Source organism: Thermobia domestica, chromosome 13 (assembly GCF_964235325.1).
Source record: "Thermobia domestica chromosome 13, izTheDome1.hap1.1, whole genome shotgun sequence".
Taxonomy (NCBI): domain Eukaryota; kingdom Metazoa; phylum Arthropoda; class Insecta; order Zygentoma; family Lepismatidae; genus Thermobia; species Thermobia domestica.
In genome coordinates, this window is record NC_137466.1 from 70595951 (window position 1) to 70608454 (window position 12504).

Consider the following 12504-nt stretch of genomic DNA (forward strand, 5'->3'; position numbering starts at 1 on the left):
CGTTTAAACAGTATTTCTGTCAAAGATGACCAGGACTGGAGAAGTTATCCCCAAAGCACGAAAAACACGACGGCAAGTTCCCAGTTAATTAAATTTTCTTGTTGAGTTTTAACTTTTTAACACGCATATGCACTGGAAGTGCTTGTGTGTGTGTGTGTGTGTGAGAGAGATACAAAGACATAAAGACAGGATAGGAAAGATACAAAGACAGGATAGGGAAACGTCAAGAAATAGAGAGAGATGGGGAGGGACGAAAATCAATATGAAACATACTTATCATTGCAGTGTATGATGTAGAACACACACACTCTTAACTTGAATTATCCCCATTGATGCTTTGTAAGTTCTTCAACAGAGGATAAATCTGTGCTTGCAGCCATTATTTCATGCGAAAAAATCTTACTACCTGAAAGGGAATCGAACCGAGCCGACCACCCGACTGATCTCGATCAAATTTTCAACATAGATGAGGTGCGGGCCTAAGATGGTATTTATCTATATCAAGAATAAATAAAACTTGATAACTCGTGAACTAAACAATCAATCTCGATAAAATTTTTAACATAGATGGGGTTCAGGCCAGAGATAATTTTTATCGTTTCACTTTCAGAACTTGGGGAGGGGAATAGGAGAGGAAAATGTATAAAAAATAAATAACACTTAATGACTCTTGAACCACCAAACCAATTTCGATCATATTTTCAACCTAGATGAAGTTCGAACCTGAGATGCTTTCTATCATATCACTTTGATGGTGTAACTTAAGGGAGGGGGAGCAACATTTAAAAAAAGAACGAAAAATGACTGGCATTAGTGACGAATCTATAATTTTTGGAGTCGCTGAGATTAACAGTGACACATCTGATGCTGTTTAAATCCAAATTCAGCCCCGCAACTTGGAGGAAGGGGAGATATAAAAACGATCGAAATAACCAATATCAGTGTAGAATTTATAGTTTTCCGACTCGCTGAGATGAACAATGACACTGCAAATACCATGCCCCACAACATAGGGTGAGAAAGAGAAAGATAAAAATCATCCAAAATAAATGATATCAAAGAGCGCTTTAGTAATAGTAAAAACTGACTGAGTAACGGAACATATTACTATTTTTTCTCAATTTAACCCGACGAAGCGGGTAATTGATGCTAATAATAATAATAATAATAATAATAATAATAATAATAATAATAATAATAATAATAATAATAACAATAATAGACAACAATACTGTGAATATGAACAAATTATTATTATTATCATGCACGTACTTTTGAACTTATACGGGGGAAATTACTGCAAAATATGTTTTATTTCTGTAAGTTTTCTTGATTCTATGTTTTTTTCCTTATTAGTGGACACTCATTTCTCTCTAGGCCGTCGAATAAATGAATTTCGTTGTGCACTTTGATTCGTTCCAAACATCAGGGCTTAAGTAAGTAATATTTGGCTTTTAATTCCAGATGGTGTGATAGTGTTGGGGTATCGTAAGGGATTTGTGAATAATACAGCTATCTAACACAGATACAAACCCTGTTCACGCCAAAGTTATTTTTTTACAAAGTGATTGTGAAGAATAGACTTATCATACTGGACAAGCATTAAGAAAGTGGAAACAAACACCTGTATCATGATAGAGACGATTTACGAATGTTGGTTGGGAAAGGGCAAGCGAATTACCAGGACAATCCAAACACATCATTGATCTGCAGTATACACTTTCCGCGTTATCGTTCTCAGAAAGAAACACTGCACCATTTGTTAAACAAAGTTTGGCTAAAGCAATCGGTGGTGTAGTGGTAAAGTGCTAGACTTCAAAATGAATATCGGTTCGATTCCCCCTCTGGTAGTAAGATTTTTCCGTATGAAATAATGGCTGCAAGCACAGATTCATCCTTTGTTGGAGAACTTACAAAGCATCAATGGGGATAATTCAAGTTAAGAGTGTGTGTTTCTACATCATACACTGCAATGATAACATTTCTTGCTGTCTTTTTTGCCGATTTTACATTAGAAAATCCAATATTGAAACCGGAAGTAGCTGATTCCAGTAGAGGTTAAAAAACGAAGATGGACTTCTCGGGGCATTCAATCTGTATAGAAAATAATTTTGATATATTTTACCCTTCTTGCTCTACGGGAATCAATATTAAAACTGGATGTACAAATACCCATCACTTCAGTTTTAAATATAAGGAGAAGGGAACCAATTCACTGGAACTGTTAATAAACATTATTTATCTGTAACTATATATAATGGTTTTCCGGAATGCTGCTAAAAAACCATTAAATGTCATGATATTACTGAGAGATATTCGGTTATTTGACGATTTTCAAGAATAAAATGTATAAAAGCTTGGAAATTGATTAACTTTTCCTGAATTTATTATCCATTATATAATCTAATTGATTTTAATTATGTGGAACAACGATTGATCTAATATAAAAAAGAAGTAGAGAAGTAATGAGCTATTTCAGCTCGGAAACTGAAGACTGACTGTAAAAAAGTTTTCAGTTTCCTTTCAAACCAAATTACTTCTGTGTGTGTGTGTGATATTGTGATACTTTCTAGCTTGTACAAAAGATTGAAAATGTCAGTCTTAACCTTTCATGAACTTTTAAATCTTTACATGTATATCAATGATGGTTTCTTTATAAACAACAACGTGTTGAATTATAATAAAAAAAATATTACCTAAACACTTTGTCACGAATTGCTCAAACAATTGAACCACAATATATAAACTATCAACAACGATTGTTTAGGAGAATTGTTTTAGAATCATATTTATAAACTTTTGGAGAAAACCAATGGAAGAATGTATCATTACGTTCCATTATCATTCTGAGTTGAAAATGTTACAGAATGTGACAATGTGCTAAACACATATTTAATTAATTTTTATAAAGTAAAACTATTTTTATTATATATAACGGTTTAGTCCGTTTTATGTTAAATTTATTAGTGAAGAATATGAAGAACTATTTTTATATTGCATTTGTGGCTGTGTTGTATATAAATACTATAAACTGTCATGATGGTAAGATTTTATTAGTGATTGTGTACTTTAAGAAAAAGATTTCACTAATTTCTTATTTCTAATTTCTAATTTCTTAAACAACTTCAATATTTCACTTACAAAAGTAATTGTTAACAGCCAAAATGAGTCTTCACCATGTTGAGTAAATAACATGTCCTTTAAATCGAAACACTTTAACCGAAACATGAGTTTCAGAAACGTTATGAGAAACACAAGGTCTCAGAGACCCATTAGCCAGTTTTGTATTATATTTACTTTGAAATGTATTTAAGGTATTTTATAATAAAAGAGCCAAATAAATTTAAATCTTCATGAGCAACCAGGGTTGCCACCATTGTGTTTTAAAATTTACCACTGGGTCTCAGATACCCATGTTTCGGTTAAAGTGTTAAACATATATCACAATGATCTTCGCTAAGACTAACGTACAGAAATGTACTCAAACGTATTGGTACGTTCTAAAAGATTCGTTTTTCCATGTTTTATACAAAGCATTTCAAAATGGTGTTAGGTTCAGTGTACAGAAACTTTCCGGACGCTCTGTACATGCGTAGTAAGGTTTTCTCAAAATATAAGATTGATAAACAAGTCGGAACAGTAGTTAGACTGTACTATCGCAATAAACATTTTGTTTTTACTCCCAACAACTTATTTTATCTCATCTTTCTAAAATATTCTCTCTAAAATATACTTATTTTACCTCACCTCATCTCATCTTTCAACCCTAAACGAAATTAGTTTTTGTAAAGCTACAAGATATTAAAAAAAATAAATGAAGTAAAAATTCGTTTTCCAATACATTTCAGTTCTTGTTAAAGCCTTTTGAAAGTCAGTGCACTTGATAAGAACTATTAAATTCCATATTTATAAACTGTTCATGCTTTGTTACTATGAGGGAAACTATTACCTCGATCTCAGCTTCCCTTAGTGGGCTTTGTGGTGGATAAACACAGTGTGTGTTTTTTTCTAGGAATTATTTCGTTCTCTTCGTTCCACTACTATCATTCATGTCATTATCACCTACGTCCTTAGTCTTGGAGCACACTCGTGGTTCGTTAAACTCAAAAATACCAAAACTGAACAAAAAAGCAGTGTCGTTTCACAAAATTATTGATAGAGGAGAAGACTTACGCTTCAATAACTGACAAAATTTGAAAACTAACGTGTTGATATAGCTAGACTGTTCTAACTTTTAGTACGAAAATAATTCTTAGCAGTATGACGAAAATTTTAATTGCACCCTTGCCCCCACAAGTTACGGCCCTAGATCTTCAAAATGATGGGTAAATGACAGCTCTATAGATTATAATAGAATGTATCTGAAGGACATGAAATATTTTGTTGCGCACACAATAACATTAATATAATTTCAAATACGGAAGGAATATTTCACTATTTTCCCCCATATTTACCTTTTATTGGAAGCACCGAAGAAAACAAAACATGTTACAAAATCTTTTTATTAAGATTGTACCAATATCGAACTTCCACAGTAGATACCAAAGCTTTCCAAATTCGAATTTGTCATAGCCATTCAATTTGATATTTGGTTACCGTAGCACGTATTTCACAGACCATTTTTGTCCAATCAAAGGTCAGAGAAGTACGTTATCCAAAGAATATAATTATAAAATAGTATCTCAAATTATTCTAGATTTTGCAGTAATCTCTATACGATTCGTACGATTTTATTTTATTATTTACATAAAGGCGTATTAATGCTTACGTTTCTACTTACTTTTTTCTGATGGCAAGATTATTCAGTGCCCTTTGATTGTGTGTTAGAACATAGAATTAATTACTGACTATACTATTTTAAGCAGTATTCTTGCAAAGTTCCACAAATACGCTTACAATACTTATTTTTATCATTTCTCACTCAAAACAAGTCACATAATATGAATGAGAGTCACTTCCAGGTAATGCTCAGGAAATATGTTTCTCGTGGTGATTGCGGATTTAATAACTGTTTCTGTAGCGCTGCTTTGTGTTCATGCTTTTCGTGCGAAAGAGTCCCCTCGTAGTAAATTTGTTTGTCAAGAACTACATTATAGATATCAAATTATGCATACAAATGTAGATCATATGACTTGCATTAATGTATATAGTTTTTCTAAGTCGGTTTGTAATTCATATACTGACAAACTGATAGTTGTTAGTTGCTCTGCCCATTATTCAATCAAATAGATCATTTTAATCATGCTTTGAGTTCCATTAAACTTTCATTTATTCCATTTCAAGATTTGATTTCCAAGTATTAATTCTTTATGTGTAAATACCATTCTATAAAATGGGGCCGCGGTTGCTCAGTGGTAGAGAAGTCACCTCTGGTGCATGGGGTCCCTGGGTCGATCCCAGCTCATACCAAGTGAACTTTGTAGTGGACAAACACTGTGTGTGTAGGTTTTCTCGTGATTCTTCCATTTCCTCTCACTTTCTTCATTCCACCATTTCATTCATTTCTCATCATCACCGTCTCCTTTAGCCTAACCGGCATAACCGTGCGACGTAAAACTCAAAGATTTCATTTTCAATTTTACTACTCTATAAAAATATTATCGTTAATCTACTGTATAATAGTTTGACCACTATTGTTTCTTTCTGGAACAATGTAAGTAAATATCGGTAATTAATTAAATCTAACTTAACACAACTTCCTTGCATACTAAATTGCATGAGTCAAGTAAAACTTCGATTGTAAAAGTCCATATTATATTATATAAAAATGCACTATATAAAGAAGTTTAATTGCTCAAACTAATATACAAAAGTAATTATTGAACTTTTAATTTGAAACCTGTCCTCCAAAGAAGAATATATGGTATTTATGAACTAGTTTGCCACCATATTGTATGTATAGCGTAAAGCTTTAACAACTTGCATTAACACATTTACGCTTCTCTTTTTTACAGCGGACAGATTTAACTACATTCAACCAGGATTCGCCAAATTCGGGAAACAAGGTTATTATTTCCAAATTGCTAGGGTAGGATGGACGGAAGCCTATTCCATATGTGTGGCCAACAACAGTAAGCTTGCCGAATTGGATAATGAAGAGAAAGCAAAATTTATTGGTGACTACTTAGCCGAACATCGGCACGGTAAGTGTTGTATCATGTACAGTGGGCCACATAAATTATTGAGATATAAAATAAGTGAGATAAGCAACCCAACTAACGCCTGCTCCAAGATTAATTACGCCTGGTAGTAACTAGCACAGCAGCGTGAAGTTGCCTCCAACTGTTAAAAGCACAAATCGTAAAAAGTGTTATTGTGCAGAAGTGAGGAAAAACGTTCGGTGACGAAATGACAAAAGGGAGTCTTCGCATACTTGAACTTACAGTACACAGCACACAACCAGAAAAAAATATTCGGACCCCAGAGGCGCCGATGAGAAGATAACAGTCGGGGGACTTAAATAATCTTATAATTAACTCAAATGAGGGATTATATAAACAAGTTAACTTACTTCAAATGAGTACATATATGCGTATCAAATAATATACGTATAGATTATGTGGTATGTATTAGGTTATTTTTTTAAGTAAAGAAAAAGCCTTGCGCTGAGTTTTGAAACTAGTTGCAGTAGTCCTACCTGCAAATCAATTAAAGTATGGATAGTTCATTCAGGAGAAGAACCCAGCTCCTAATGAAAATTTTGGGAGTCTAGCAGAGCATGAGCTCCTAGGTTCCGGCGCCACTGATTGATACGTAGTGTTACTTCGAAAGAAGAATTTGTCTGATTTCATTATTCGTTAAATTACTTTTGAAAATGCTAAATATCGCTATGCAGTACTTTATTTGTAAATATTTAAAATGCAAAATTCGATAACATTCAAACGAGTTGGAGAACTTATCCGTACAAACGTATTTTTCCTTAGGTTAGCAAATATAACTGATTGTTCCTGATTTTATAATATTTGTAAAAATTTACACATTAAGACACAAGGAGAAAAGGGGAGAATATAATGTCAAAAAACATAGTTAAAAATGCACTAAGTTAATGGTTAATATCACATATAGAACCATTAACAGCATTAACTCCGTAACTCGTTCTCTCCATTCATTTTACTTCCTTTATTTTCAGGACTACATTATCACTGAATTTCTCCACTGGAGATTATCTTTCATTTAGTAGCATCCAACGGGAGCTCAGTCTTGTAAATGAAGCATTTTAAAAGTGTAAATGGCGAGAATCGAACACGGATTAGGAAATAACAATGCTATCCATTTATCTATAGCGTTAGTTATTCGGACTCGCCTAAATAAAGAGCCTTTTCTGTTGGCTCAAAACAGTAGCGTATTAATAGTCAAATTGATTAGCAAAACACAGGAATATGTATTTGAGAACTCGGAGAGTATTATATCACTATATTCACTAAATTATTAACATTTCAGATGTTTTTAAAAAACAAAATACAAAACTCCTTTATTTTGAATCAAATACGGTGCGGATATTATACTCGTAAACAAACGAAACACGAATCAATTACTGCGTAGTAATCGTGCTTCTGTGGGCAAGGCCCTCGACCAGTAATCTGAAGATAATCGAATCGGATCCACGAACAACCAGTACTTTTTTCCTTTGAGAACTTTTGGTGGCGTTTGATCGGCGATGACACACGTTTCATTATCTTCAGATATTTGTATACTCGGATATTTCAATACTTGAACTATCAAATCCTCAGGAATATTAATTATAATTGTTTGTTATGTTTGGTATGTGTGATTGATGCATAATAGTTGGAGGAGCACTGTTAATTTATAAACAGAACTGTATTTCCATAGAGGTTGATCCACGGATACGCGAGTTGAATAATGATCGCATTAGTGTTCAATAGTAATTTAATTTATCACATATATAATAAGTTGAGTAATATTTGTCAATTAAAGAAATATATGCATATTAATTTTAGATTAATAAAGTTAACTAAACATATAAATTGAATCTATTGCTTCACTTGATCGATTGTTTGTTTGTTTGCTTTATAATCGAAACCCGAAATAGCTGTGATAAGCATACACTGTCTGGCACTGTCGCTCTTCATTACCAACTAAACATGTAAGCTGATTGTTCTTGATAACCAATTGTAATATTGCTATGTGTATAATGAGAAAATTGATTGTTTTTGTGAATATTGAATGTTAATTTTACGCACTACACAAAACACCCGCGCACTGTCCATTTCTGCTCACTTCTGTTTCTCGCGACGATCCCTCTCGCGCGGCGAGGACACTTCTTCTCCCTTCTCCCTTTCTTAACGGTTGTCTTTGGGGTGAAAGTTGGAAACTGGGACTGTTTACAAAAAATGCATTAGAATGCCATCTTTGGGCCAAGAAAACACACTATTTTGGAAGGGAAATAAGAAAATACTAACAATAATAAACTAATAATAATTATTATCTCATAAAAGATTAAAAGTTAGGAGCTTATTATAGCTTAGGTCATAACATTACAACCGGAAACATGAAATTTGCAAGAATATTTTGGTTTTGTTTAGTGTTGCCCACAAGAAGAGTAATATCTCTTCTCGTTTCTAAAACAAAACAATCAAAATTGAGACGAGAATTAACATTTTACATTGGAGACGGGACAAGGCCAACTCAAATTATCTTCTCGCTTTGGAGACGAGAATCGAGATGAGACGAAAAGTATCCTAAACATTTCTCGTTTTGTTTCAATTCTCGAAATAGTGTATGTCAATTCTTTAAGTAAGAATTGCTTTGTAGACTGAATCTTATAGTCTATTTTGTTACTTTGTATTTCGGAGCTCACTGAATTTATTATGGTTTGTGTAGGTATTTTTGTGGGAAAGCTTTTATAATTACTTCTGCATATCATAAAAGTTAGTTTATTATATGCTATACTGTTCAGTAATATTCAGTTACTTTTATTGCAATTATTCCCTTAAAACGTTCAGTAGGATACTTTCTACATGGAACTTTAGTGGAATGCTTCCGTTTAAAATTTTGGTAGTTGCTAAGGTGTGTCCTGGAAGTCCGGACACCCTCCCGAAATTCCGACTTAAATGTAAGTTTTGCCTAATTTTGGAACAACTTCAAAAATTTTAATACCATTATTATTATTATTATTATTATTATTATTATTATTATTATTATTATTATTATTATTATTATTATTATTATTATTATCACTGACGATTTAAGACCTCAATGTTACGTCCTATTGCAATGTAAATAAGCATACTGAAGTTGGTAGGAAAAGAAAAAGAAAGGATAAGAGATACTTTGGAAGAATTAGTGTCCGAAACGAAACGAGAGGTGAGAAAGAAGGTGTCAGCTCCGGAACAATATTAATATCGAAACTTTGGATGCTTAAACAGAAACTAAGTAGGATTTGTCTTCATCATGATACATAGTAACATGCTTTCTTTGGATAAAATACTTTGCATTATGTATGCGTTATATTAATATTTTAACAAAATATATTTAATATATACGAATATATAAAAAAGGAATTGTTGCTATTTACAAATTTTGGGTGAACGGATATATGGAACGTGTTGTAAATGTAGAACGAAGGTGTTAATATTATTTCTAGCAGTAGGAGTAATAGTGGAGGATGTTCGGAATTATTGCTAGGAAACAATATCGTTTCAGACACATTTGTGACTCATACTAGGCCCTAAGCATGACGCTTAGGTATTCATGAATTGTTTGCTGAACACATTACGTTCTCATACAGTACGAATCAAGGTTGTAGATAGACATGTGACGTCATATTGCTCATTCAGTATTTCCCCGTGAAGAAAACCGTTTAAACTCCAACGTGTGAGACTGAAAGAAATTGAGTATTTTTCATTTTATTACACATCAGAAGTTAATAAATACAACTTACCGCAGCAGGAATCGAACCCGGGACACCTGAATTACGAAACGACTGTTTACGTCACTACGCTAAACTGTTCTGCTAAGTAAGAGTCAAAAAACACTTGTGTATGAAGCAAACTGCACATGTTTACAATAAGGACGAAACAGAGTAATTTCGGCCATGATAAAATACTATAGTCGAGAGAATTCAAATTTAAATTAGAAAATAAAAAGACATACAATCACGCAAGGACATGAAGGAGAAACTGGTTTTAAGAGTAATTTCTTATTTTACAGTTATTTCCACAAACTTCGAACGACAGGGACACGAACACAGAGACATCGAGGACATATACAATTTCAAAGGATCACCCACCGGGGATCGAACAAGGGACTGCGAGCACTGAACTATCGAAGGCGGTGATGGCGTGGATCAATGAAAACTTGACCCACCACCCATCATGACCCATGGCCAACTATGACCCACCAAACACCATGACCCAGTCTGACCCACCACGACCCAGCTGACACCTTCTTTCTCGCCTCTCGTTTCGTTTCGGACACTAATTCTTCAAAAGTATCTCTTATCCTTTCTTTTTCTTTTCCTACCAACTTCAGTATGCTTATTTACATTGCAATAGGACGTAACATTGAGGTCTTAAATCTTCAGTAATAATAATAATAATAATAATAATAATAATAATAATAATAATAATAATAATAATAATAATAATAATAATAATAATAATGGTATTAGAATTTTTAAAGTTGCCATAAAATCAGGCAAAACTTACAGATAAGTCGGGATTGCGGACACCTTATACACCTATGCAACTACCAAAATTTTAAACGAAATCTTTCCACTAAAGTTTCATGTAGTAAGTATTCTACTGTAGGTTTTAAAGTAATAACTTTAATAAAAATAACTAAATACCACTGAACAGTATAGCATATAATAAACTAAATTTTATGATATGCAGAAGTAATTATAAAATCTTTCCCACAAAATACCTACACAGACCATAATAAATTCAATGAGCTCCGAAAATACAAATTAACAAAATAGCGTATAAGATTCAATCTACAAAGCAATTATTACTTAAAGAATGGACATACACTATTTCGAGAATCGAGATAAAACGAGAAATGTTTACGATATTTTTCGTCTCGTCTTGATTCCCATCAGCAAGGCGAGACGATAACTTGAGTTAGCCTTCTCCCGTTTTTAATGTAAAATGTTAATTCTCGTCTCAATTTTGATTGTTTTTTTTTTAGAAACGAGATGAGCAATACCTCTTCTCGTGTTCAACACGTTTGCCTAATGTCACGTTTTTGGTTGTAATGTTAAGCGATAATAAGCTCCTAATTTTCAATATTCTATGAGATAATAATAATAATTAGTATTACTATTATTATTGCTGACGGTTTGATAGTTCAAGTATTGAAACATACGAGGGTTCAAAGATCGGAATATAATAAAACGTGTGTTATCGCCGATCAATCGCCACCAAAAATTCTCAAGTAAAAAAGGGTACTGGTCGTTCGTGAATCTGATTCGACTACCTTCAGATTACTGGTCAAGCGCCTTGACCACTGAACCACGATTACTACGCAGTAATTGATTCGTATTTCGTTTGTTTACGAGTATAATATACGCGCCGTATTTGATTCAAAATTAAGGAGTTTTGTATTTTGTTTTCAAAAAATCTGAAATGTTAATAATTTAGTGAATACAGTGATAGTGATCTTTTGTCATTTCGTTAGCCAGCGTTTTGCCTCACTCCTGTACAAAAACACTGTTTACGATTTGTTCTTTTAACAGGTGGGGGCAACTTCATGCTGCTGTTCTAGCTGCTCTACCAGGCGTAATTAATCTTGGAGCAGGCATTAGTTGGGTTGCTTATCTCACGGATTCTGTACCTCAAGAATTTATGTGGCCCACTGTACATATAGCTAATCTATATGAAAGAAAGTAATATAGAATCTAGTATCTGATATCATTAGTTCAAATTCTTTTATGTAGAAACTTCAATATATCAGTCACATAATATTTATTTCTATTGAAATTTGAAAGAAGCATGTATTTTAAAACTATAAAATAGAAGAAGCATTTATTGATTGAAATTTCGTTTTACGTTAAACATGAGTTAACTGAAAGAATGTAGTAAAACAGTTTATAAATAAGACCTGGATTTATACGGACTAAAAGAACCTATTTCGTTTGCTTAGTACGCGTAATATCCTTTGTTGCCTTTCCCCCAGTTTTCGCTAACCTGTATAGCATCTTCAGTTCACCTTGTCTTTCAACTTCGTCATACATTTTATCCCAGGCTTCTTCTTTTGGCCTACCGACTGGTCTTTCTGGTACTTTATTAGCCGCCTTCAAGCTACACTTATCTTAATCTGTCCGAAAAGTATCACACTGTTTCTTTGGTTCTTCCTTCGCCGTAATATCTTCCTCGTTCCCTACTATGTTCCTGTTCCTGTAAGAGGTATCCTACATAGAGTTCTATCCAAAGTCTTCTCTCCGATCATTAGTATGATCCTACTGTTTGTGCACTACTATTTTTGCACATATCCTTTTTGTAGATTTACTTATTTCATAATATTTTATTTGAACTATCCTCTTAA

General features: G+C 33.2%; 1 protein-coding gene across 1 annotated transcript in view; it reads left to right on the forward strand.

Moving 5' to 3' along the window:
- The first annotated feature begins 2841 nt into the window (after nt 1-2841).
- The window catches only part of LOC145668224 (uncharacterized), a 65368-nt gene continuing 55705 nt past the window's right edge, over nt 2842-12504 (forward strand). Inside the window, exons 1-2 of the mRNA XM_081735876.1 lie at nt 2842-3042; nt 5955-6143. Of these exons, the coding sequence (XP_081592002.1) occupies nt 2952-3042; nt 5955-6143 (280 nt within the window). The 5' untranslated portion in view covers nt 2842-2951. The remainder of the gene's footprint in view (nt 3043-5954; nt 6144-12504) is intronic.